The 26,878-nt window shown below is 33.7% G+C and overlaps 2 protein-coding genes across 4 annotated transcripts in view; both read left to right on the plus strand.

Annotated features, from left to right (window-relative positions):
• The window catches only part of capgb (capping protein (actin filament), gelsolin-like b), a 28,468-nt gene extending 15,585 nt beyond the window's left edge, over window positions 1–12,883 (plus strand). For both annotated transcript variants that reach the window (NM_001001594.2, XM_087274718.1), the window contains 7 exon segments: window positions 6,477–6,631; window positions 7,478–7,639; window positions 7,798–7,947; window positions 10,041–10,127; window positions 10,531–10,663; window positions 12,043–12,134; window positions 12,329–12,883. In NM_001001594.2, the coding sequence (NP_001001594.2) occupies window positions 6,477–6,631; window positions 7,478–7,639; window positions 7,798–7,947; window positions 10,041–10,127; window positions 10,531–10,663; window positions 12,043–12,134; window positions 12,329–12,394 (845 nt within the window). In that variant the 3' untranslated portion in view covers window positions 12,395–12,883.
• A 2,994-nt stretch (window positions 12,884–15,877) lies between these two features.
• Window positions 15,878–26,654, plus strand: si:dkey-219e21.2. 2 transcript variants are annotated; one of them, XM_087276283.1, is made up of 11 exons: window positions 15,878–16,387; window positions 17,873–17,920; window positions 18,075–18,220; window positions 18,306–18,404; window positions 20,179–20,304; window positions 20,433–20,573; window positions 21,752–21,880; window positions 23,278–23,329; window positions 23,446–23,472; window positions 25,433–25,459; window positions 25,577–26,654. In XM_087276283.1, the coding sequence occupies exons 1-11, from the start codon at window positions 16,384–16,386 to the stop codon at window positions 26,107–26,109; spliced, it is 1,332 nt and encodes a 443-aa protein (XP_087132409.1). In that variant the 5' UTR covers window positions 15,878–16,383; the 3' UTR covers window positions 26,110–26,654. The 2 variants fall into 2 exon arrangements, with proteins under 2 accessions (XP_087132409.1, XP_087132410.1); XM_087276284.1 differs by lacking the exon at window positions 20,433–20,573 and having other exon boundaries at window positions 16,250–16,387.
• The last annotated feature ends 224 nt before the right edge of the window (window positions 26,655–26,878 follow it).

Raw genomic sequence — 26,878 nt, forward strand, 5'->3', positions numbered from 1 at the left:
AGGCTTGTGACAGGACTTCAGTTTGGTCTATTGTCTTATGGGGTATCCAGTGCTTTGGGTAACACTAAGCTGGTTGTCAGCTTGATGAAGCATCTTCTCCTGTACCTTTTTGCTGAGCAGTCCTCATCCATACACTCTTCAAACAACTCCCACCATATTATTCTTTCATAATGAGTCTCCTATTGTAGATACTGGTAAGCCATCATTGCAGCTATTTATCAAATCTAACATTTTAAAAGATGATGGTGTATAGACCGTTTTTTAGGGATGTAAACAATATCAGTGGTCCTAATGTATTTCCTGTATTACATTTGCAATTTCCACAGCTCTTTTTGAATCCAAAAAGATCCACATATTGATAAATAATGTTACAATAGCTCTTTTAACATTGTTAAGGTTGAATTGCCTCTTGTTACAGTTATGGAATAGTTTAACAACAAGCAGGAATGTTTATAGGCCATGGACATTGCCACATTGAAATGGTCTGTATTGTGACTTCAATTTAATAAAAAAAAATGTTACTAATTTTTTTTTTCTGACTGTCATAAAAGTCAAGATGCTCTGTTATGGCAAAGACCAAAACACTGACTATTCATTTGAATTTATTATTGCTTTACTGTAACTTAGACTTGCATTTTGCATAAATATAAAAGTATATATGCACATTTAAGCTTGGAAAACATCAAACATATGCTTAAATATGTAGTATAAAAATGTAGTAACAATATAAAGTAAATATTCTATATTAAATACTTTTTTTTAAGCTCCTTGAACCTTGAAACAAGCATTTTTTTTGTCTGTTGCACGATATCTGAGCTTTCCTTTTCAGCACACAAATTGAAACTTTGGAAACATCATGCATTTATTGAAGTAAATGATTTACTGAAAGCATTTATTTTGTAAGGTTTAATCCATGCCATAAGGAAAAGCTTTAACCTGTTAATTTTTATTTTTTTGTTTAAGTTATTGAAGGATTATTCAATTGAAAAATTAAGAGTAAAGATTCATATGTAACAGTGCGTATTGAAGGTATTAAACATATCAGCATTTTGCTCAGAAAACATGTTTTTGAAGGTGCTGTTGACTTGAAATTTTTACCAGATGACACATCCATAATAACAGCCAACATAATTCATACATACAAAGTGAACAAAACAAATTAGAAATTAATTTATGTGTAGTAAAATGTAATGACACCAAGAAAAAGTATTACATGAAGAAAGGGAGGCATAAAAAGGCATGGAAAGCCCAGACAGCAGCTTATAATCTCTCCGTTGTTCAGCAGTGTAAAATAATGAATATTAGCTGCTTCAGTCCAAAAATTGACATTGCCAGGAGGACGAAGATGAAACCAGGGTGGACATTACAGCAACACAAAGGCCCCAAACACAGCCAAGGAAACACTCGACTGCTCTCAGAAAAAAAAAAAAACAGCTAGAATGACCCAGACAGTCATCTGACCTGAATTCAACAGAAAATAAGAAGTAAAGATCAGATGTTATAGATGAGACCTCCAGAACCGTGAAGATTTTTTAGACAAAAAAAAAATCACACCTGAGCAATGCATGCAACTCCATTCTCCATATAAGAGGCGTCTTGAAGCTGTCATTACAAAAAGCCTTTTATACAAATTATTAAATATAATTATTACAATTATTATTAATTATTATTAATTATTAACAATTATTAATTATTAAATACAATTTTGTAGTTTAGTACGTTCTCCTTGTGTCATTCCAATGTTAATAAATACAGTATAACTCTTTTTTTTTTTTTTTTTTTTGTTTAGTTTTATTTGTTTTTTATGGATTTCTACCAAACTCTTGTCATTTTCATGTCAACTGCATCTTTGGAATTATATTTACCAGGAAAAATCATGACATGTTCAATACTTAATTTACCTGCTGAATGTACACTATACAAAAGTCTTGTCGTCAATCACAGTTGTGTAAGAGCAACAAATAATAACTTGATTTCTAGTTGTTCGTTTGGAAAAGTGGCCGAAGGTAAATTTTCTGAGGACTTATCTGTTGAACTGCATCCCAATCATCACAAATACTGCAAAAGACCTATTGGAATTCGCATGGACCCACGAATCTCACAGAAATCAGTCAAGTTTGGTGAAGGAAAAATCATGGTTTGGGGTTACATTCAGTATGGGGGCGTGCGAGAGATCTGCAGAGTGGATGGCAACAACAACAGCCTGAGGTATCAAGATATTTGTGCTGCTCATTACATTATAAACCACAGGAGAGGGCAATTTGTTCAGCAGGAGAGCGCTCTTTCTTCTACTTCAGCCTCCACATCAAAAGTTCCCGAAAGCAAAAACGTTTAAGGTGCTTCAGGATTGGCCAGCTAAGTCACCATACATGACCATTATTGGGTAAAATGAAGGAGGAGGCACTGAAGATTAATCCAAAGAATCTTTATGGAGATCTGATAGGAGACCTGCAAGAACGCTTTCTTTGCCATTCCAAAAGACTTTATTAATAAGTTATTTAAGTCGTTGCAGAGATGTATGGATGCAGTCCTCCAAGCTCATGGAACTCATACACAATATTAATTCTTTTTCAACTGCACCATGACTTCATATTCTATACTGTACATAATTTCTGTTTAGTGACAAGACTTTTGACTCAACAAAGTCAGACCTTATTGTTTTAATTAAATAATTAGAAATCAAGGCATGATCATATTTTGGTAAAATAAGCATAATCTAGAGGCCTTTGCCTTTCATACAAACCACTTCTGATACCAAATTATCAACTAGAAGTCAAATTATTATTTGTTGCTCGTAAAACTTGGGTAGACGACAAGATGTGTATATACAGTATACAGTACAAAACAATATAAAATATAAACCTTCTAAATGCGTAAAATAAAAAACTTTTATTTTAGAAATAAAATCTAATACATCATAAGGCATATGCATTACCTAATGAAAGTTGAGTAAAAGAAAGGACGGTACTTGCACAAGACACAACAAGATCATTGTTGCACAATAGAATCACTTGATCTTGTTTTTCTTTCTGCCAAAATAGTTATAAGCCAAAATAACTTAAATAAACTGTAAATAATTGCATAATTCTACCATAAACTGCTTTGCATTTTGGAAAAACAGCTCTGCCTTTGCTTTACCACAGCAGAAAACAGCAGCTCAGAGTCTGCAGGCAGAGGAAGTGGTTGAGTAGGTATCATTGCAAAATGGCACGAGTGTTAACACACACAGCATTTTTGACTTTTTCTGGGTATGTAAGTGAAAGCGTACTACCGGTAAACATTTTGGGGGTTAGCCAATGTTGCTCACTAAAGCTGCATTAGCACAAGGACAGTAAAATTGATTCATTCATTAATTTTCCTTCGGCTTAGTCCTTTTATTCATCAGCGGTTGCCAAAGCGGAATGAACTACAAACTAATCCAGCATATGTTTTACACAGCGGATACCCTTTCAGCTGCAACCCAGTACTAGGAAACATCCATACTCACTCATCTCATTCACACGCATAAACTACGGCCAAGTTAGTTTATTCACATGGACTGTGAGGGAAGACGGAGCACTCGGAGGAAACCCACGCCAACACAGGGAGAACATGCAAACTCCACACAGAAATGTTAACTGGCCCAGCTGAGACTCCAAACAGTGACCTTCTTTCTGTGAGGCAACAGTGCTAACCACTGAGCCACGGTGTTGTCCAACAATAAAATTGTGAAATATTATTAACTTTTAACTTGTTGATGTGACTCAAAGCTGATTTGTTTTAGCATTAGTACAGCTTTTGTTATTATTTATAATGAGTCATTTAATTATAAACATGTTTTTTTCTGCTTCATAGTTTTGTTAAGATTTTACTTAAGACACTTTGATGAAACTAAACTTCAATAAAACCTTTTATTTTACATCGAAAATTACTTTAATCTTTTTTAAGCATATAATGCATCCTTAATTAATCTAAGTAAATACAATTTTAATGGTACTCATTAACTCAGTGGCTCAGTAGGTAGTGCTGTCGCCTCACAGCAAGAAGGTTGCTCGGTCGTTGGTTCGAACCTCGGCTGGGTCAGTTGGCATTTCTGTGTGGAGTTTGCATGTTCTCCCTGCGTTCACGTTTGTTTTCTCCGGGTGCTTCAGTTTCCCCCACAATCCAAAGACATGCGGTATTGGTGAATTGGTTAGGCTAAATTGTCCGTAGTGTATGAGTGTGTGTGTGGATGGATGTTTCCCAGAGATGGGTTGCGGCTGGAACGACATCCGCTACGTAAAAACTTGCTAAATAAGTTGGCGGCTCATTCCACTGTGGCAACCCCAGATTAATAAAGGGTCTAAGCCGAAAAGAAAATGAATAAATGAATAATAATGTTAGGGAAAAAACTGTTTAAAATCAAAATGAAAAATGAGTCAGATGAAGAAGACCCTAGTGAAGAAATCAGAGATTAAATCAATCAATGAATGTTTACTGAACATAGTTTGCATTTTTATATGCAGACGCCTGCGTCAACACTTGCACAGAGTTGCAGGCCAATCTGCTTATAATCTCAAATCACACAATTATATTCTCACATAACGCATTAACTGCGTCATACAGTCAGCGATAGATAATAATAGAGCTTCATACAACCTTACTGGTGAAAACATAGATAAACTTAGAAAATATCCATGTGTGAGCATACAATTTAGAACAAAATCTCCAATGATTATGTAAGCGTCAAGCAAACAGGAGGCAATTCAACTTCAGTCTTCTAGTCTCCACCTATGAAGAACACAAACGCAAAGAATGCTTATCTACCTCTAGCAGGAATCTTATCAGAATGGTAATAAACATCTTTCTGCTGGCAGCTAACTAATACATAGAAGGTCTTGCTCATACAATAGAATATTAAAAGCATTTATTCTTTAATAAATGCAATAAAATTCACATCTAGTGACAGCTGTCCAAATAGCATCAAATGTACACAAGCAATTTGACAAAAATGACAAGCATTTAGGCTTTCTGCAGCAAATGTGATGCAAAACATTACAAAAACAGCAACAGAAACATTTAAATAACAGCCGCTGCACTCCCAATTAAATTATAAATGCTTTTAAAAAAAATGACACATATTAAACCTCTTTAACATGTATAATAGGCTACTGAGTGACTGATGTTTTTGCACTGAGTCACAGATCTGACTTTCATTTTCAAACCTTATGCTAGTTATTTTACTTTCAAGATCTGATGTGAACTGTCTGCTGCTGCTTTCAGTAGTATGGCAATAAAGTGTCGCATGAAATTGTATTTAAACTCACATTTGTAACATTTAACACAAATAAAGCACAAAATCTGTACCTGAGGTGATCTTTGTCGGATGCTTGTTCTGCTAAAAAATAAATGTTCTCGCAAATGGATAGGACAAAAACTCTTTTTACATGGAACAGATAGCATTTATCACATGTCGTGGTTTCACATCACTTGTTGTTAGGACAGGCTGTTACTTTAAAAACGGTATTACATTTAGGTCATCACATATAATCTAGACTAAGGGTGCCCAAACATGATGAGCCAAAAACATGATGCCCAAACATGATGAGTCAAAAATCATTGCGAGCAGTGGGCCGAAGATAAATATACCAAACTATATTACATTAAAGTTGCCATGGGTAATTTCTTCATTTATTTCCTAATATTTCAAAATAAATAGAAAACAGTATTTTAAATTGTATTTACTAATGCACTATCACTATTAAGTTACACCTTGTTGCAATAAAAAACATAAACAATCACATTTATAACAGTGGAGTTCAACGCTGAACACTAGTCAAGCAGAATCTGACTTTGACTTGATTTGCTCACCAAAGTCTCTGCATTTTTAGTGACAGTATGCACAACTTTAAACAAAATCTGATTAATTTACACCATTTAATTGAAACATTTAATTTCAGTTAGCTTTTAAAAATAAAACAAACAAACAAACAAAAAGAGTTATATTAAGTTTAAATTGACAATCTCAACCCTCCCCATCATTCTCTATCTCATCTCAGATGGAATGGTGGGCTAAATCAAAGGTTACCATGGGTCAACTTTTTCCTGCAGGCCCTAGTTTGGGCATCTCTGATCTAGACCCTTAAACTCAAATTTAACTTATTTAGTAATCATCTCACAGAAAGGATATTTGCCAATTCTGGTCTTGATCCAGATACCCACTCCTTCAATAATTATAATAAATGTTTCTTAAGTAACTGATGTAATGATTTCGGATGGATTGTGTGACACCAAAGACTGGAATAAGGATCTTGATATTCAGCTTAAAAATGTAAAGTTAATTGTAATAATATGTCACAATTTTACAGTTGTATTTTTAATATTCTAACCCTTGGTCAGCAAAAATGTTTTTAAAAGGATTCCCAACTTCGAACTGATCCCAAACGTTTGTAAACTGAATTGTGCAAGTAGTTTTAAAAGGATTAAATACATGTGGATTTTCTGTCTTCCTCTTTCAGGAGAGAAATCGTCGCGTGACGAGCAGGTGGCTTGCGCCATGTTGGCCACACAACTGGATAATTTCCTGGGTGGAGATCCAGTCCAGCACAGGCAGGTTCAGGGTTACGAGTCTCCAGAATTCATGAAACTCTTCCCTCGAGGAGTCAGTTATAAGGTGAGAAAGTACAGTCATTTATTCTTTGATCAATAAAAAGTTTGTAAGAACAACATTTATAATAGATATTTTAACATTATAATTGTTGTTTATCAACCAATTTCAAAATATTGCTGAATTAAAGTATTATTTTTTTTTGTTTTGTTTTGTTTTACTGTCCTCAAAGCTTTGATCAAAAGTGTATCTTTGTTTCCACAAAAACATTAACCAGCATTTAAAAAAGATTAGTTTATTAAATTTATTAAATTAAGAAATATTTCTTGAGCAGCAAATCATCATATTAGGATATTATCTGAACTGGAATAATGCCACCACAGAAACAAATAGCATGTTTCAAACCAATATAAATTCAAAACATGTTTTTTTTATCAGATACTTCTTTATATTTTAAAAAACAATAAAAATGATCTGATAACCTACATTCTAATCTGTATTATACTCACAATTACAGTGGCACTTATTTGCATGATTAAAGTAATAACTCCTTAAGTAAAACATTTCACTTCACACACTATTTCCTGAAACTCAATTGGTTATACACCTTTATTAATTTCTTTCTCCTCTTGAACACAAAAGAAGATATTTTTAAGGAAGATGAAAACCTGTAACCTTTGACATTCATAGTCGGAAAAACTAATACGATGGAACTCAAGGCTTACAGGTTTCAAGCTTTCTCCTAAATATCTTCTTTTGTGTCCAAGAGGAGAAAGAAAGTCTAACTGGTTTGGAACAAATACAGGGTGAATAAATGATGACAGAATTTTTAGTTTTAGGTGAACTATCTCTTTAATTCATTTAAAGAGTGTTTATGTTTCATGCACCTTCATTGCTGTTCTGTTTGTGCAGGAGGGAGGAGTGGAGTCTGGCTTCAGAAGAGCGCAGTCTGGACCTGGACCTGTTCAGAGGTTATACCAAATCAAAGGGAAACGCAACATCAGGGCAAAGGAAGTAGATTTGAGCTGGCAGAGTTTTAACAAGGGCGACTGCTTCATACTTGATCTGGGCGAGGTCTGTGTGTGTTGTTTGTTTCAATATTTATTTATATAGGAATAAATGCCATCACACTACTCCTACAGAATTTAAACAATTGCTTTACATCATACAGTAAAAGATCATGAAGTGCAGAAGGCCAATATAAAAAGCCTGAAACTTTTTTTATTCTCCAGACGATTGTGTCATGGATTGGATCTCAGGCAAACATCTTCGAGAAGCAGAAGGTGAGAGAGATCGCCTCTCTCATCAGAGATACAGACAGACACGGCAAAGCTCAGATCACCAATGTTAATGAGGGAGAGGAGACACAGGAAATGCTGAAGGTAACAAGTATTTAACTTTCTCTAGCTTCCTGTTAGTATATTCTTTTGATATCATGCGTCACAGTTTCTATGTTCATGTGTTTGTTAAGGTATCAAAAGGAAACAACAAACAGAGCTAGCTCATGGTGTGGTTGAAACACTTGTGGTGTTTCATACCGATTTTTCTGGTGTTGATTTAGTGACTGATTCATATCAGTATGTAAGGTCTCACTTTTTTAAGGTCTGATTTTGTAAAATCTACACACATTTGTTAGCTTCAGTTTAAATACTTATCAAATGATCATATGATTTGTATTATTTGCACCTTTCAAAACATTTATGAGTACTAATGACCCTAACCTTTATCCCTATACAAAATTACACATCTCTGTTATCTCCATCCGGGTCATGGCACCACTTTAACTTTCCTGATTCCACTCGCCCACTACTAAGTGGGATTGAATGGATGCTAACCACAGTCTCTAGCTTTAGTCACAGGTATTACTCTTGAGGCCAGGGGGGTGAAATTAACCTGTACACCTCTTTCTAGCTAGTCTTCGTTACACTTACCCAAGAAAACTTAGTCACAGGACCAATGCAACCCATTCGGTTGTACACTACCTGACCAAAGTCTTGTCTTGTATCCAAGCTTTAGGAACAATAAATAATAACTTGACTTCTAGTTGATCATTTGGTATTAGAATCAATTGGTATAACATAAAATCATGCCGTGATTTTTAATTATTCAATTAGGACAGTAAGGTCTGAACTTGCTTAGACAAAAGTCTTGTCACTTAACAGAAATAATGGACAGTATAGAATATAAAGTCATGGTGCAGTGGAAAAATAATTAATATTGTGTATGACTACCACGAGCTTGCAGGATTGCATCTATACATCTCTGCAATAACTTAAATAACATATTAGTAAAGTCATCTGAAATGGAGTGTTCTTACAGAAGGTCATCAAGATTCTTTGGATTCATCTTCAATGCCTTTTTCTTTATCTTACCCCAAACATGCTCAATAATGTTAATGTCTGGTGACTGGGCTGGCCAATGCTGAAGCACCTTGACAACCACTTTTTGTTAGTTTTCATAATAAGGTTGGAGTCTGGTGAACCATAGTTTTCTTGGATGTGTACAAGAAGGACATGTATCTGAAACGTGTAACACAACATATCCTAAGTAACATATTTCAGATTCACCAAACTATACAAAATGCCCTCTATTTGTTGATTTATTGTCTGAAACATGCAGCCAAACAGACCTGGAGCAACATGTCATTTCTGACATGGCAGGCAGCACACAAACAAAGATGTAACCTTTAGCATCACGTGCTGATGCCCCTTTTCAGGTTTACATAAAGAATATATTAGCTGGCCTGTGATGCACTTAATCTCACATGGGTCACGGCACCACTTTAAATTCTTTTTCCATTTAAGTGTACCACATTTTTATAAGTTTCAGTACAGACTTGTAGAAGTTGGTACTATGCTACATTACAAGTGATTCATCATATAGATTTTAAACATGGAAGATGAAAAAGGGGATTGGGAAAGCTGAGAATAAGCCAGTCATTCCCTACAATTAATACCAACAGATGCAAATGTTGTCTTAATTTATGTTCAACATACTCAAAATTTAGTCCAAGGTTTTATGATCCTTTCAAGTCTCTGGTTTTACTTGCCCCATACTAAGTGGGTATTGAACTGGCGTTTTTGTCATGGAATGTGTTTTAGCATCACAGATGTCCCATTTGAGGTCAGAGAAGTGAGGCTTACTCATTCAGTTTCTACCGTTGATTCATCCCACGTGGGTCATGGCACCAATGTAACCCTGCTTATTCTACTCCATGTTATCTGACTGATTCGAACCAACATTGGTAAATTGTAGATAGATCAGAACAACATTTGTCAAGTTTTCTAGGTCAGACCAGTAGGTCAGCTAAAAACACTGATTATAAACACTTGCTTTTATTCATGTTGAAACGCAATACGAATTTGTACAGTTTCAGCTTACATCCGATTACTTACTATTTCCACTACATTGCTGCCAGGAATGGGTTTAGATGAGCACTGCTCTCATCTTCTCTATCTTTTGTTGTATTGAACAGGTTCTTGGTCCAGTGCCAGAGCTGAAAGAAAGCACTCCAGAGGAGGACAGCAAAGCAGATGCATCAAATTCAGCCTCCCTTTACAAGGTACCCTAACTCTCTCATGTTTTATGCATGTCATCACCTTGGAATCATAAGGTTCTATCTGCGTTCTGAATGATTTTGAGATATTGAGCTTCAAAGTTTTTACATTCCATAGCAAACAGTATGTGTGTAACATTTGGTTTTTGTAAATAAAAAGTCTTAAAATGTAAACAACTTATAAAAAACATCCCATAATGTAAATACGTTGTCAATTAATAAGGATATGTCAGTAACTCAATTTTGACAAAAATATCAGATAGAATCTTATAATTCCAAGGTGACGATATAAACTGTAAAATATAACATATAAATATTAATATAAACTGTGGAAACTTTGTTTATAACATTAGATGTGGAATGATCCATTGAATTAGGAATCATATTCATTTTTCATCAACTTTTCTAGGTTTCAGATGCCACAGGGTCAATGAAGTTGACCAAGGTGTCAGAGAAAAGTCCATTTGCCAAGGACTTGCTGGTGCGTGATGACTGCTTTATCCTGGACAATGGGGCCAACGGAAAAATCTTTGTTTGGAAAGGTAAGAAAAATGGTGTATGTCAAAATAGAGGACAGTAAAATTGAAAAAATAAGACTTATCATCTTATCAATCAAGGATGCATTAAACAATACTAAAGGCATTTATAATGTAAGAAAGCATTCTTATTTTAAATAAATGGTTCCTCAAAGAATCATGGGAAATAATTATCAGTTTTCACAAAAATATTGACCAGCACATTTGTTTTCAACCGCGATAATAACAACCAGATAGTAAAGTGTTTTGGGACAAACTTTATGTTGCCTTAAAAAAGCTTTGCCTGATTTTAAAAATTAAGTTTATACAGTACTTGGAAATATGGAAAGATTTAGCATATTTTTAACATCTGTAACACTGCTTGCATGATTTACCACGCTACTAATGTGAATAAACATGCTAGCATACAGCTAATATATTACATTATGTTGCTAGCATGTTTTACACTATGCTAGCCTGAATTAGGTTTCAGAAAGGTTTCAGTTTCATTGAGGGATTCATTAAAGGGGTTAGTTATAACATGCTGATGAAGTCAGATTTCACACAATTAATTTAAATTCAGTTTACTTTAAATAGTATATTACCTCAGTATTTAACTCATTTTTTTATTCTACACAGCACAGCATGTTTATTTATCTATTCGATAAACACATTTGGATTTATTTGCGTTTGTATTCATTGTTATGCAATGCATTTATTTGTATTATTAGCAATAAAAATATGTTTTTCTATTAAAAAAAAAAATTCTATTAAAAAACATTTTGTATTTAAAAAGTTCTGAGCATTACACTTAAATTTTTTTTTATTATTTTGTTCATTTAATTGGTGTCCAACAGTGTGTGGTTTATTTGTTACACCCTGTTACAAATAACCCTGCTGTATTGTGTTTTCCTCAAAAATATTTTAGCCTAGAAGACGGTAATCACATCAATATAAGATTTTGTTTACATACTTTCACAGATTAAAAAAAAAAATTATAGCGTATAATAAAAATACTTTTATGTTGCGAAATGGTTTCTCCTGTGTTTCTCATCCAAATTTCACTGAACTTTTTCAGTAATTGGCAGGAAGACGTCTGCCTACACTGTGGTGAAAACTTTAAAAGCATGTCATGGTTAACCCTGAGCAAATACCTTAAAACTCTGTTACATTTTACCCCTTGTTACTTTGTGCCCCACGCTTCCCTATATAAATTATTAGTTTACTGTCATCATGACAAATATAAAATAAATCAGTTATTAGAAATTAGTTATTTAAACTATTATGTTTAGAAATGTGTTGAAGAAAAAGTCTTTGTTAAACAGAAATAGGGGAAAAAATAAACGGGGGCAAATATATATGTATACACATAATACAGCTGCTATGCTATTTTCTGCAATTCTCAGGAAGTGGAGCCAACGCAGAAGAGAAGAGGGTTGCTTTAAAAATGGCAGATGACTTCATCCAGCAAATGAATTACCCAAAGATGAAAACACAGGTTGGTGTTTGTACAAATATCTTTTTTGTGTGTGTTTACGACCCCTACATGCATGCCCACAAGCAGCTGCCAGTGGTTATCTTATGTAGTTATTGGTTTGGACTTGGTCATTTAAAACACTTATTCAAAAATATTGAAAAATATAAATATATATTAATTGGACCCCTCATGATCTGTTTCTTTTTGTCTTCTAGGTGGAGATTTTACCACAGGGCAGAGAAACTGTTATCTTTAAACAGTTTTTCCAAAGCTGGAATTAAACCTCATTTCACTGCATGATCAGATAATAAACTGCACTCAACCAGTTGTCAAAAAACTGTAATTTACTTCAATAAGGCCATTGATATATTGCGTAATAAACAAATGTACAGTTGTAAAACAAATCATTCATGGAGGTTTGCAGTAATAATGGATATGAGTAAGAGAGGCTTTACTATTTGTTTGGTACCGCGTTTGTACGGCTTTTAGAGGGTGTTTATATTGGTCAATGCTAATTTTAAAGAGCTTTTAATAATAATTTCCCCCTTTTTTGATTGAGAGGGTCAAATCTACTGTTATGTTGCAGGCTTAATGAACGCAAACCCTTGAGTAGATGCCATTTCTACTTAAAAACAGAATAATGTAACCACTTTCAAGCCAATTTACTATTTCACAATCTCTGTGAAATGGCTTTTTTTCTCATTTTGTACTCATTTTGTGTATGTAACTGCAGCATGGAAATTAAAATGCAAATGCAACAACAGCAAAAACACTGTTTCTCAGGTGTGAAGTCGTGCTAATGGGCTGGAATTCCCTTTATGGCTGATAAGATGACAGCAAAGTTATGTAAGCGCCGTTAAGGGTCATTAGCATTCAGGGCATGTTACCATGGTTTACATTAACTCATATCAACTCTTACAAGGATTAACAGCTTAACAACTGAGGATTTAAGCAGATAAACACATATACTCTACATAAATGTTGGTTTATCATTACCCAACATTGGGTCAAATATGGCCAAATCCTATTTGTTGAGTTAAAATGAGAAATTTTAATAATTTGAAAAAATGAACCCAACATTGGGTGTGTCATTATTTGCCCCAATGTTGGGTTATGACAACACAGTATTTCTACTATATAAGTGAAACCTTCTGTCTACTGAGAATTTTGAAATATTGAATTGAGATCTGCAAAGCTTGGTTCATTTATTTATTTCTATTCATTTTCTCTTTTATGAATCTGAACTTTGGATTTGGAGGAGGTAGAACACAGTTATCACATGGTTTCAGAAAATGTTCACCTACTTTTTTTTTCTTGTAGCTGATGTTTGCTGTGTGATTACAGTGTGAAACTTTGGGTGTGACAAGCAAATTTGCAGCTATACATTCACTTTCAGTTAAAGTAATTAACCTGAATTCCTATGTAGTTTGTGGAACTTAAACTGGAATGTTAGGAAAAGGATTTTACGTAATTGCAATTCAAATTACATCATCTTAAAGTAACTATTATTAACTATATTTTTATTTTATTTTGACCAAAAATCAACATGTAGGCAAGAAAAGAGGATCTGAGGGTCTCAGTTGAGGATGGCGATGGTTCTTTCAAGTATTTTAAGACAAGTATCATCAATATTGATACTACAATTATTATTTTATAGTATTTTATGTTTTTTAATCACCATCAGTATTATTAATAAAGAAAATACAACAGACATAATTTCTTTTTACATTTATTAAAATTAGAGAACACTATTAATTACACAACAAATGGCTATATAAAACCATATAAAACTAAATATTACACATCGCACAAACCTTGTTTCATTTTTTAAAATTACATTTAATCCCATTAACATTTTTATTTAATGAAACAAATGGCTGCTGACTCTCCTTTTGAGCCTGTTATTCTTTGACTGATCAGTGGTGTACTGTTTTGTGACAAGTGTCACACAGCCTGTCATTATTAACTGGAGCAAAATAACTCCAGATTAAGCATCTTTTTCGTTCAGTCATGATGACTCCATGCTCAAGTTGAAAACCTGCTGCTTTGTGTGTGTGCTGTGCACTATGTTTTGAAAGGGTGTAGCTGTGAGCAAACCTTATTTTTTACAGTCTATGGAGTAAAACTGACCCATTAACAGAGATACAGCCGAGTAATGTTATAGTTCTCATTCCAGTTCTTATTAAAGTAAATATTTATTAAGATATTCTAAAATCAGCAACCATTTATTTAAGAAAAATAAAACGTATAAAGGATCGATATAGAAGGAATAAAAAATATTTTCACGTATGGAAAATATCGATACTTAAGGATCGATCTACCCAGCCCTAAATTAGCAGCAGAAAAAAATAAATAAATATAAAGGTAATCCAGAAGGTAAGCATCAAAGTAACTGCTTGATATGCAAACCCAAATGAAAGAACCAAACTAAGGGCTTAAATACACGAGTAAATAAGAAAGCAAGCCAAATACATGTGAACACAGTTAACTAATGAGTGTAGCCATAGAAACAGCTAGCAAAGGAAATATTAAGTATAAGAGATTTTACATCATTTGTTCCTTTCTAATTCTGTTTTTCACAAAGTGCCTTGGTTTTTTGTTGAAGTGCCTTGGTTGTTTAGTAAAACACTGTTCTAATAGCATGGGACTTAAAATTTTGAAAGAAGGTTACGGTTTTTCTGAAAAAAGCAAGTGTTCATAAATTGTTCTCTAATTTTAATCTCCACTATGTAAAACAAGAACACAAAATGTCCATAACACTTCAGTTTTAAAAATTTTGTCTCGTTTAAATTTTCTGTTTCAAGTTAGCGGTTTGCTACCTCAGTTAACATTCCCCGTTTTATTGGACAATAAAGTTTTTTATGTTTTATTTGTAATGAAATCATTTTAGGTCAACATGTAAAACTACATACTGCTGGGTGCCAGAAGACTATAAGGAAATTTTTTTAAAGATTTAATACAAGCTTGAATATTAAATATAGATTCCTGCTCTTTCTTTCTCATCACTATGGAGTTTCAGGGTGTGAAGCAGCATTATGTTACTGGGATAAAGTTCATGCCAACAACTGTTGCTTAGGCAATGTGAGTAATCATCACTGTCCCCAAAAAGGTCAAACCAGTGATTAACACTACGTGTCATAAGCAACTTATTTCAAATACAGCTGAAGTCAGAATTATTAGCCCCCCTGTTTATTTTTTCCCCAATTTCTGTTTAACGGAGAGACGATTTCTTCAACACATCACTAAACATAATAGTTTTAATAACTCATCTCTAATAACTGATTTATTTTATCTTTGCCATGATGACAGTAAATAATATTTCACTAGATATTTTCAGGACACTTCTATACAGCTTAAAGTGACATGTAAAGGCTTAACTAGGTTAATTGGGTTAACTAGGCAGGTTAGGGTAATTAGGCGAGTTATTGTATAACCATGGTTTATTCTGTAGACTATGGAAAAAACATAGCTTAAAGAGGCTAATGATTTTGACCTTAAAAGAGTTTTTTTAAAAATTAAAACTGCTTTTATTCCAGGTAAAATAAAACAAATAAGACTTTCCCCAGAAAAAAAAAATATCATCAGACATACTGTGAAAATTTCCTTGCCTTGTTAAACATAATTTGGGAAATATTTAAAAAAGAAAAAAAAATTAAAAGGGGGGCTAATAATTTTGACTTCAACTGTAAGTCCAAGGAAATCACACAGGATCTTCCTTTTGGCTTTTCTTGATTTTTATGTAATGTAATGTAAGCAACCGCTTCAGTTCACTGGAATTTATAATCGTGCTTTTATAATCCTCCTCAGCTTTACTTTTGGATAGTTACATAACCTGTTAACAGTCATATAACCATACATATTTTATATCTGATGACTATAAAATCATCAAGAGAATGGATGCTCACAAATTTGAAATATTTGTATATAAAGCCTGGGTAAATACTGTCTGACATCGTATTTCAGACAATATCGCTAAGTGAGTGTTCAATGAATCAGTAAATGAACAAGTGGCATGATATGGGACAGTATTAACTGCCTGATTCCTGGCATCATGCCATTTTGACTACTGTCTGAATCATTGCTGGGAAAGACCATATCTCATCACGTAGCTTTTTCCTCAGCCTTCGCCTCACACCGTCATGACTGTAAAAACTGAGGTCCAAAGTTCAGAGTATGCAGGAGACGAGGTAAAACACGGGCTGAGAGAGCGCTAGCCTTCAGTCTCAGCAGACACCTCGAGCTGCGTTCACCTGCTCCCCAACACCTCACCATGGGTAAGTCACAGAGGATTTACATGCAGAGATTTGTGCTGGAAAATCAGGGAAATGCAGGAAAAGAAAATTTATAATAGTTAAATATTGTATTTTATATTTTAGAAAATAAATATTTTACATTATTTACATTTTAATGCTATTTAATATTTTCATAAGAATGTAAATAAATTATAATATTTAAATTAATAAATTGTATATCATATTTTAAGATGTATTATTATGATTTATTATTAATATTATTATTGTTGTTGCTTTGATGAGTGATTATTTTTACATCCAACATTGCAGCAAAGTTATCTTATTTGAGCAACAGGAATTATATTGTTTATTATGTTTTTATGCATTTATTTTGAGAATATCAAAATTTGACAATATTTATAATTTTGTACGGGAAATATATATTACATCTATATTTAAATTACAATATATAATATATATTGTAGTAATATGAATTATGGGCGACATGGTGGCTCAGTGGTTAGCACTATTGCCTCACAGCAAGAAGGTTGCTGTTTCGAATCCTAGCTGGGTCAGTTGGCATTATTGTGTGGAGTTTGCATGTTCTCTCCGTGATCACGTGGGTTTCCTTTGGGTACTCCGGTTTCCCCCACAGTCCAAAGACATGCACTATAGGTGAATTGAGTAAGGTAAATTGTCCGTGGTGTTTGTGTGTGAAAAAAGTGTATGGATGTTTCCATTTGTGATCAATTGCAGCTGGAAGGGCATCCACTGCGTAAAACTTGCTGGATAAGTTGGTGGTTCATTCTGCTGTGGTGACCCCAGATTAATAAAGGGACTAAGCCGATAAGAAAATTAGTAAATGGTGGCTCAGTGGTTAGCGCTATTGACTCACAGCAAAAAGGTCGCTGGTTCGAGACCCAGCTGGGTCAGTTGGCATTTCTGTGTGGAGTTTGCACGTTCTCCCCATGTTGGTGTGAGTTTTCTACAGTTTCCCCCACAGTTTAAAGATATGACACAAGTCACAAGTTAATGGAATACACTAAATTGGCCGTAGTGTATGAGTGTTTATGGATGTTTGCCAGTACTTGGTTGCAGTTAGGAGGGCATCCACTGTTTAAAACATATGCTGGATGTTGGCGGTTCATTCCACTGTGGCCACCTCTGATTAATAAAGGGACTAAGCTGAAGGAAAATGAGTAATTATAATTTATTACTGTTGTTGTGTTGTTAACCGCTTAAATACAAGTATATAATCTTTATAACAACCAGTATTTGAGTCTGATCTTGTCGGTTTTACTGGAATAATAATCATTATTTATAATAGTATTATATAATTATAACACAATTTATAAAAATATATACATATATTATGGTATTTTTAGTTCCCATAAATTTAATAATAATATATCTTACATTCAATAATGCATTAACGGGTTAACTTTCACTGAAGGTGTTCATAATTAATTTAAACATAGTGTAACTCTAAAAAGACTGTTTTAATAAATAAAAAAATCCTTCTTATAGGAGAACAGACGAAGCCCTACAAGAGCATCCTGAAGGACAACACTCTAAGTATGATTCTTATACATGTTCTCTATTTTGTGTACATCTACCTCAGTTATAAAGTGCTGTGTTACGTTATTTGCTAAAGCATCATCAGACGATATCAAACAGGTTACAGTCTAATAAATAACCCAGAATCCCGTGTTCCTGTTGTGTCCTGCAGAAGTGCCTCAGATCTCCAACCAGGGGCAGCAGAGTAACTCTATTGGCGCCGTGCGATGGGTTTTACCGGATGAAGAGGTTCAGGTACACAGCTCCGCGCCCACGATCCCCTACAAGAGTAACAGCGGCTTCTCCACTCGCTCACAGGTAACGCCGAGTAACTCTGCTAATGTTGTGGTGTATAAATTTTGAGATAGCAGCACAATAACCGGTGAATATATTGTGTTTCCAGCAAAGGCAGCGTCAGCAGGGCCTTAAGGACCTCCGCAGCTTGGACGAGTGCATTCAGTTCATCAACCGCTGGAAACAGCAGGTGGCACAAGTCTGCAAGGTAGGCCAGCGATTATTTAAAGTCCTTTAAAATGACAAATTATGAAAAATATATAACAGTAACAACAATTGAAATATATTTTGAATGTGAGTCTTTATAAGAGGTAGTAATGACAAGGCGTAAAACGTTAGTTTACATTAGGCCTACTTGAAAAATACTAAGGTAATGTCAAAGTGTATTGTGTAGTCTTTAGTAATATTGCAAGTGTTAAATAGTTTCTTTTGATTTTAATATTATATCAGTAGTTTAACCAACTAACAACAATAAACAGCTGTTTATTAGCTAACATAATGCATACCTTAGATTTACACAGTACCAATATGTTTATTATTTATTTCTTCATGTTATTTAATGCGTTTATTTAAAGTGTTACACAAATAGCAAGTAATACTATTTTACTTTAAGTTTCCATTGATAACACAATTTTTCCATGTTAGTTAACATGAATTAATAATAAATTGCCTTTAAAACAATCTCATTTTATTTAGCCAATTATTATTTTATTAAAACGTCAAAAGTTGTTTTTATTAATATCATTTAATGATAATATGAATCATAAACATTATTAATAGTAATTGTATATTAGAATATGGAGAAATATTTATTCATTATTTGTTTAACTAATAGTTAATCCCAGTGGTATTGCATGCAATTATTATGCATTTCATTTTATGCATATGCATTTAACTGGGAAACTAAAATAAACGTGTTAAGTAATTTTATATATAACAAAATTGTTATTAATTCTAAAATCAAATGTATTACAAATAAAATGTAAACCATAAACTTATGATTATAGGATACAGCATTACACTGTGATGGCACTTGAGCGTATGGGTTCGTTTTACTGTAAAATGCTAGCTTGTACTGTGCTAGAAAGCCAAGTTTCACTTTAGTGCATGAAGTTTTTTTTATCAGCCCAAGTAATAATGTCTTGGCAGACCTCTCTTTGCGTGCAAACTCAGTTTTTTATAGCTGATATCATACGATAAGCGTTGCCATGTGAAAGGTGTATGATGCCAGTTGATTAGTTTATATGAGCCAGGTTCACTGATAACACTTATGTAAATAACCTAGTAATTCTACATCTGTCTCCATACACCGGGTAGGTTGCTTATATAAGTATAAATATTGCTTTTTATGGATGATTATTTTAAAAATGACAAATTCTGACTTCACCTGTATAATAAAAAAAACTGATGACATTAAAACATTATTTTGTCTATATTTACCCTTTTTAAAATACAAAATAAAATAACTTAAATAAATAGCAATTTTTTATTGTAAATATGCATTTTAACATATGACATACATTTTTTATTAATGTAAACATAAGAAAATTACATTTATCATTTATTAAATTATTACTGTTTTTAAATGTAAAATAGGAGAAATACCCATGTACTCTTAAGTAGCTGTAGCCTAATAATAGATTTTTCCTATTCGCTTGCAAGAATATTTCACTCATTTGCCAGTATAAAAAATATAGTATAATTTTTTATTTCAAATATTTTAAAAGGTAGTAAAAAATTATGTTTTTTATTTTTCATAAATATATGTTACACCGAATGACAACAGGACATTACTTTACCATCATTTTCACAATTTAAATCATTAAAGGAAACTTTTTACCTGCATTTAAGATACTTTATAGCCTAATTATAGTTTAATTTGCTACACACAGCAAAATGACACAATTTCTCTTCAGCCCATGTGGAATATTTACAGCTTATACATATGCTAAATAAAAAATATGTATGTGTGTGATTTTCAGAATGAGGACGATCCCGGTGAAGGAAGCAGCAGACCAACAAAAACAGACTCCAGAACTGAACGCAGTCTTGAAGAGAGTCGCAAGCTTATTCTTCAGTGGGCCAATGAACTTCAAAGTGTAGACAAGGTGAAACTGCAATAAAAAAAGATGTGTCAACCATACTGTACTGTTGTGCAATGCACTATACAGTTCAACTTCAGTTGGGCAGTTATATTGAGTAATGACTTACTCAAACTGCTCTGTTTGAACTTTAGCTATCCAAAAAGCAGCCATGGTTGAAGGAAAGGATTGATCTGGAGGAAGAAGATGACAAAACTAAGCTTGATAAAAGTGAGGGTGATGAGGTGCAGGAGAGGATCACAGAATGGGCCAAAGAGATACAGAGTGTGTCAGAGGTGAGAAGATGAGTCTTATCTGTTGCCACTTACACATTATGTGGTCCAAGTCCATTCTTGTTATTTCCTCAAATTAGCTCATCTTTCTAAGTATCCGAAATCAGATATAGATCCCCTACAAGTGCAGGTATAATAAAATATTACTCCAGTAAAAGTCCTACTTTTCAATTGTACTATAGATTTAAAGTACATACGAGCTTGATTTTTAGTGTACTTAAGCATTAAAAGCACTTATTGATGAATGTTTATTTAGCTAGAACATTTTATAATTTTATAAAAGTTGCCTACTCATGAATTAAGTGACAATAACATATCATGATCACTAGTATCTTACAAAAACTATTAAATAAAAAGGTGTGTAAATGTCTTCTGACAAGTATAAACATACAATAGGTCTAAAAAAAAGACGTACCATGAATAAAAAGTGTAAACATAAGAAGATCATACTAATTTTATATCTATTATGTGCTACAGCAGTGGAAAACATGCGTGACCATGTTAGTTTTTTTTAAAAATATGGTTATTTGCAAATACAGAACATTATGCAGAATGCAAAAATGTATTTTGTTTTTTTAACAATTATCAAAAAAAGGCAAAATAAAATAAAATTATACCCATAGTAATCCTAACCTAGTCAGATTCATTTGTAAATGCAGTGAATCAATTACTGGACTCTCACTCTAAATGGATCATTTGAATCAGTGAGCCGTTTACTGGAGACTCACTCCAAATCGGTTATTTGAATCAGTAAGTTGTTGACTCTAGAATAGATGTGATTAGATCAGTTCAAACTCACAAAAATTAATTTTTTTCATGAATCAAACAACAGGATCCTCTCCCTGATGATTCTTCTCTTCAGAATCACATAGAACTCAGCTTCATTTAGGAAAAGTAATGGACTAAAAATACAATATTTTATTTTTCTGGAATGTAGTAAAGTGAAATCAAAAGTTTTCTAAAATAAAAATACTCTTAAGTACAGATACTTAAAAAATCTACTTAAGAACAGCACTGAAGTAACAATGCTTCACTGTCTACTTGTGAAACAACATTTAACAATACAATATATATACAATACAAACTTTCTAATTTTACAATACAATGCAAAAACCTTTTATCACTGGCATAAAGGGAATAATGATCAGAATTGTTGTAAAACATGTTATGTTTGAATGCAGAGCTGCGGTATGCCGGGAGATGAACTGGCGCAGATGTTGCGTCTGCTGGGACTAAGGAAAAAGAGACTGGCTACCCTCATGCCACTTCTGGAGTTCATCACATGGAGTCTGCTGAAAGAAGAGAGCAAGGTGAGATGGCTAAAAATGTCTTTACTGCTCTATTATTACTGTGTAAAAAAAACGGTTCTGCTCAACATTTTCTAGCCATTTAAATTTGTTTCTGATTATATCATTCAGTTAGTTGTATGCCTCTGGTAAATCTGAGGGAAACATCACTTCATTATTGTGTATCAGACATTGCCACCTTTAGGAATAAATTACAAATTGCACTTGTCTTTGTATAAAGATCACATTAGAAACACATCTGTGCAACATTTGTAGTGTAAATCTGCCCCCCATATTCTGACCATATTCCAGCACTTTATGTAACAAAATCAGGTCAAGGCTGCTCTTTGCCTGCACAAAACTCAGTGTAAAGGCATAATTCTCATAATAATTGTAGTGTAAATGTACTCATTCGATCTTTGAGCAGCATTACATGTAGTCTGTGTAAATCTCACATCTACTGTGCCATCTTTACTTTGTAAATGTTGAATTATTAAAGTCAAACAGTACTAGTAATTTACGAATAAACCGTTGTCTCATAACTGTAATAGGATATGCAATATATTTTCTTATCAGGATAAAGTGTGAGGCTGTAAAATTAAATTGACTAAACTGCTTCGGAGACAAGATAGAGCTGATAAATTTATGGATGGAAAAATGAATTTAGGTTGTTTAAAGTGCGAAGTTCAAGCGAGCATCTTTGCTTTGCTGTACATTGGCCAGATATTGCAGCGTGTTACATAAGTTTGACCATTTGCATTTTAAAGACATTGATTAGGTGCTGTACAACCAATGACAAACAGGCATCCTATACAAATGTATTTATATGATAAATTAATGTGAGAATTTTTTGGTGACAGGTTTAGTTGTTTTATTCACACATCCACAAAGGGTTGGTTCACCCAAAAATGAAAATTCTGTTTTCAATTATTCACCCTTCGCTTGTTTCAAACGTTATGAGTTTATTTCTTCTGTTCAACTTAAAAGGGGATATTTTGAAGAAAGCTGGAAATCTGTACCCATTGACTTTCATAGTGTTTGTTTTTTTCTTATCATGGAAGTTGACAGTTACAGTTTTTTTTTGTGTTTAACAGCATTTAGAAATTCATGAAAGGTTTGAGTGTGAGACATTAATACATTTTCATTTTAGGATGTATGTAAATACATCATCATAGACCAGGGGTGTCCAAACTCGGTCCTGGAGGGCCAGTGTCCTGGAGAGTTTAGCTCCAACCCTAATCAAACACACCTCTACCAGCTAATCAAGCTCTTACTACATATACTAGAAGCTTCCTAGCAGGACTGAGTTTGGACACCCCTGTGAAAAACTATATCGTGTCATTTTAACCCTAGCATATGCAGTATTAGACGTACAAAGTACTGCATAAGATAACTCTACTAAAATGTCTTATTTGTTTTAGGGCATGGTTCCTCATCTTTGGCTTTCTGCTAAGCAGCGCACCTGGAAAGCTGGTAAGGGATCTGAAATCTGACCTCAAATATTTAAAGCTTGACATATGAGTATACCAGTAACGTTAAGATTATTTGTAGCTCTTTGTAACTTCTTGGTTCTCTTTCTTTTTTTAAAGGAATATCACGATACATCCCTAATTCAGGTAACTATTTTTTCAGCTATAACCGCTGTGCACATTTGAGATATTTAACAAAGCACTGCTGTGTCACTATGTTGAATGTTAGTATAAAGACTGTCGAATACACAGCACTACTTTTAAAATAGAGCATTTTTAAAGTTGTGGATTCATGGACATTAAACTTATATTTTAATCTTAAATTTAAATTAAACTTAAATGAATCCACTAGTGCACATACCCTTCAACAGAAGAATCTTTTGTATTTGCCGTTTAAGTAATAATGACCTGGTTCAGTGTACAGTAAATACCTTGTGGACAAATTTTGTACAAAAACCCTATAAAGCAGGCTCGTATCCAGGGGGGAACCGGATGATTTGAAAGACTTACCCCTCAATGACAAAGGTCTTGAATTTTTCCCATACATGACCTCATTTGTCCTATTTTGACTGCTACACCATCATAAATTGTGAAAAAAAAACACAAAAAAAGGCTTTAGGAGCTTGGTGTGACTTAAGCTAATCAGTTTTGTTTGATGCAAACTATTATTTTTTTATGTGTCCATCATCCAGCTGTGCAAGAAAACATATAATCACATGTAGCCTAAGTGAAGTAATCTTTCACCACTGTTTTGTTTTTAAATAGAGAAAACATTTTAAAGTAACTTTATTTCTAAATCTTAAGATATTGTTGTTAACTATGAATTTACAATCAAATGTCCTTTTTTACAAGAGAGGCTAGAATAAATCATGAAGCTCTTTTATTATTATTATGTTTAATTTTTTTATTATTCAAATGGTCAAATTCTGAATGTGGAAAATTAAATGTGCTGGCCAGCTTGTTATTTGCCTAATAAATAAATAAATGACAACAGGCAACAGTTTTTATTCAAAATTTAACAGATTCCTATTTTTTTTTCTAATGATATATGATGTGATACATTTGCACAAATTGCATACATTTCTTTATTCTTAATCTTTAGGAAATATTTTGGTACATTGAAAAGTGTGGTTATGATGACCACCAACAAGCTAATCCAGCTAAATATAGTGCTTAAAATGCAGTATTTAAACCTCATAACTATATAGAATATGACTGCAAAATAACTGCAAAAAAAGGTCCACTTTTTGAGAAAAAAGAACCGCCCCTTTCACCAGGCTGGCTGCAGGCCTGTAAAGTGCAATGGTATACTGCACATACGTTAAATGCATGCTTTCAAACATTATCATTATCATATTGTTTATGCAACTCACGATCAAATAAATATACTGCGAAAGGCTGTGTGTTTGACTTTGTGCTTATGCTAATGAACAGAGTATACAAACGAGACCATACCAGTTTACTCCAATTAGCCATCCGTTCGCTAAATGGTTTCTACCCAGCAAGCATTTTTTGTTTTTAAAAGATGTCTAATACACGTCTAAACATAGTCGTCTTGGATAAAACAAGGCTAAATTTGGGCTGTCAGTGAAAATCTAATAGACGTCTAAGAATACGCCAAAACTACACTAGTCATCAAATTAACAGAAATGAATGACTATACATGTAAGGTCAAGAGGGATCTGGATGCAGACCTGGTGCAGTGCAATCTGAGCTGCATCCAATGCTTTTTAATGCATTCACCTAACACCACCCCTAACCCTACCCCTCACAGTGACGTCACGTACTCCATTGAGTGCATTGCGTGCAATCTCAGCCTGCATCATAAAGGCTGCATCCAGATACTATTGGTAAAGTCTGACTAATCTCTCTATTTGACGACTAGTGTAGTTTCGGGCTATTCTTAGATGCCTTAGATTTTCACTGACAGCACAAATTTAGCCTTGTTTTAGCCAAGCTGTCTACATTTAGATGTCTATCAGATGTCTATTAAACGCAAAATTGTTTGCTGGGTAACAGTTCACTAACATTCTTAATAAATCAATTAGGCAGTAAGATCTTGTATCTAAACTCAAAACTTAAGATTATTTTCTCTTATTTTTCACAGTGTGGAGCTGGATTGTCAGTGCAGGAGGTAAGTTAAAGTCATATATCATGACCCACCGCAACAAAACAAACACAAAAAAACTCTTCATTACAGCATTAACAAAAATTGTGAATCCTAAAACCTTCATGTCTTTCTCTTAAACAGCTGATGTAAGTCTTGATCCCATGACCAACAACCCTTGGCTTTATGTTTCTGAAGACCACAAGAAGATTCAGGAGGGTCTAATAGAGGCCAATCTGCCTTACAGCTCTCAGCGCTTTGATAGTTTGCCCTGCGTGCTAGGTTGGGAAGGCTACATGAGCGGCCGCCATTACTGGGAAGTGGAGTTTGCAAATAATGGTTATTGGAGAGTAGGAGTGACTACTGCCTCCTCAAAGAGGCACGGCCGCTTCCCGATGAACCCATCAAGTGGTTATTGGGTCCTGTGGCGGAGCACAAGACAGTTCTTCGCCTGCACCAATCCTGAAACCCCCCTGCCACAGGAGCTGGTGCCCCGGAGAATGGGAATATACATTGACTATGAGGAGGGACAGATCTCTTTCTACAATGCCGACAACAAATCACACATTTACACTTTCACTGGACACTTTCGCGAAAAGCTGTACCCTTTCTTTTCTCTCATGGATGGCAGGACCCTTATGACCTTATGGTCTCCTAAAGAGCATAGCCACTTTTAATAGCATGGCAGGTTTAAAAGTTTATCTTTCACTCTGCACTTTCACTCATTTGAACATTTACACCTTAATAAATGATTCATTGGAATCAATTTAATCCAAAAGAAATAATAGCAGCCTTTCCATTTAGAGGATTGAACACCATTGTGGGCTGGACCCACTTAATAAAGGCTATTATTAAAAATAACAAATGAAACACTCTTTCAACATGATTGCCATATTAATATTTCCTATTTAGAATATTTATATGTATATTTTATGTCGATCTATAATTATATACATGCATCTCAGCTTGTCTGCTTTCATGTATATGAATAACAGTATGTGTTATGACACAAATATTTCATGAAATATAAATTGCATAATGTTGGTATGTATATATTTCTATATAAAGTGTTGTCTGTTAATTCGTGTAACATTGAATAAGATAACTACAATGTGATATTTATTATATTAATGTGTATATGTTGTTATTAAAAGGTTAATCATTCTGTATTATAGATGCTCTGGATGATTATGTATTAATAAAAAAAATTAATTCAGGTCAACATGCGTCTGTTTATCATTCCCACTGCACTAACGTTAGTCTAAATGAATTTTATTTAATGGAAAGTTTTTACATAGGCAAATATTTATAATAATTGGAAGTAGACAGGTGGGCTTATATTGTTTATCTAATTTAAGACTTCTGGGCAGAGTAAAAGTTTATACACTTTTATTTTCTGAATATATTATTGACAATTTACCCTTGAGTCTTTAAAAACAATTCACA

This window comes from Danio rerio, chromosome 12, assembly GCF_052040795.2.
Source record: "Danio rerio strain M-AB ecotype USA chromosome 12, GRCz13ab, whole genome shotgun sequence".
In the NCBI taxonomy this organism is placed as follows: Eukaryota; Metazoa; Chordata; class Actinopteri; order Cypriniformes; family Danionidae; genus Danio; species Danio rerio.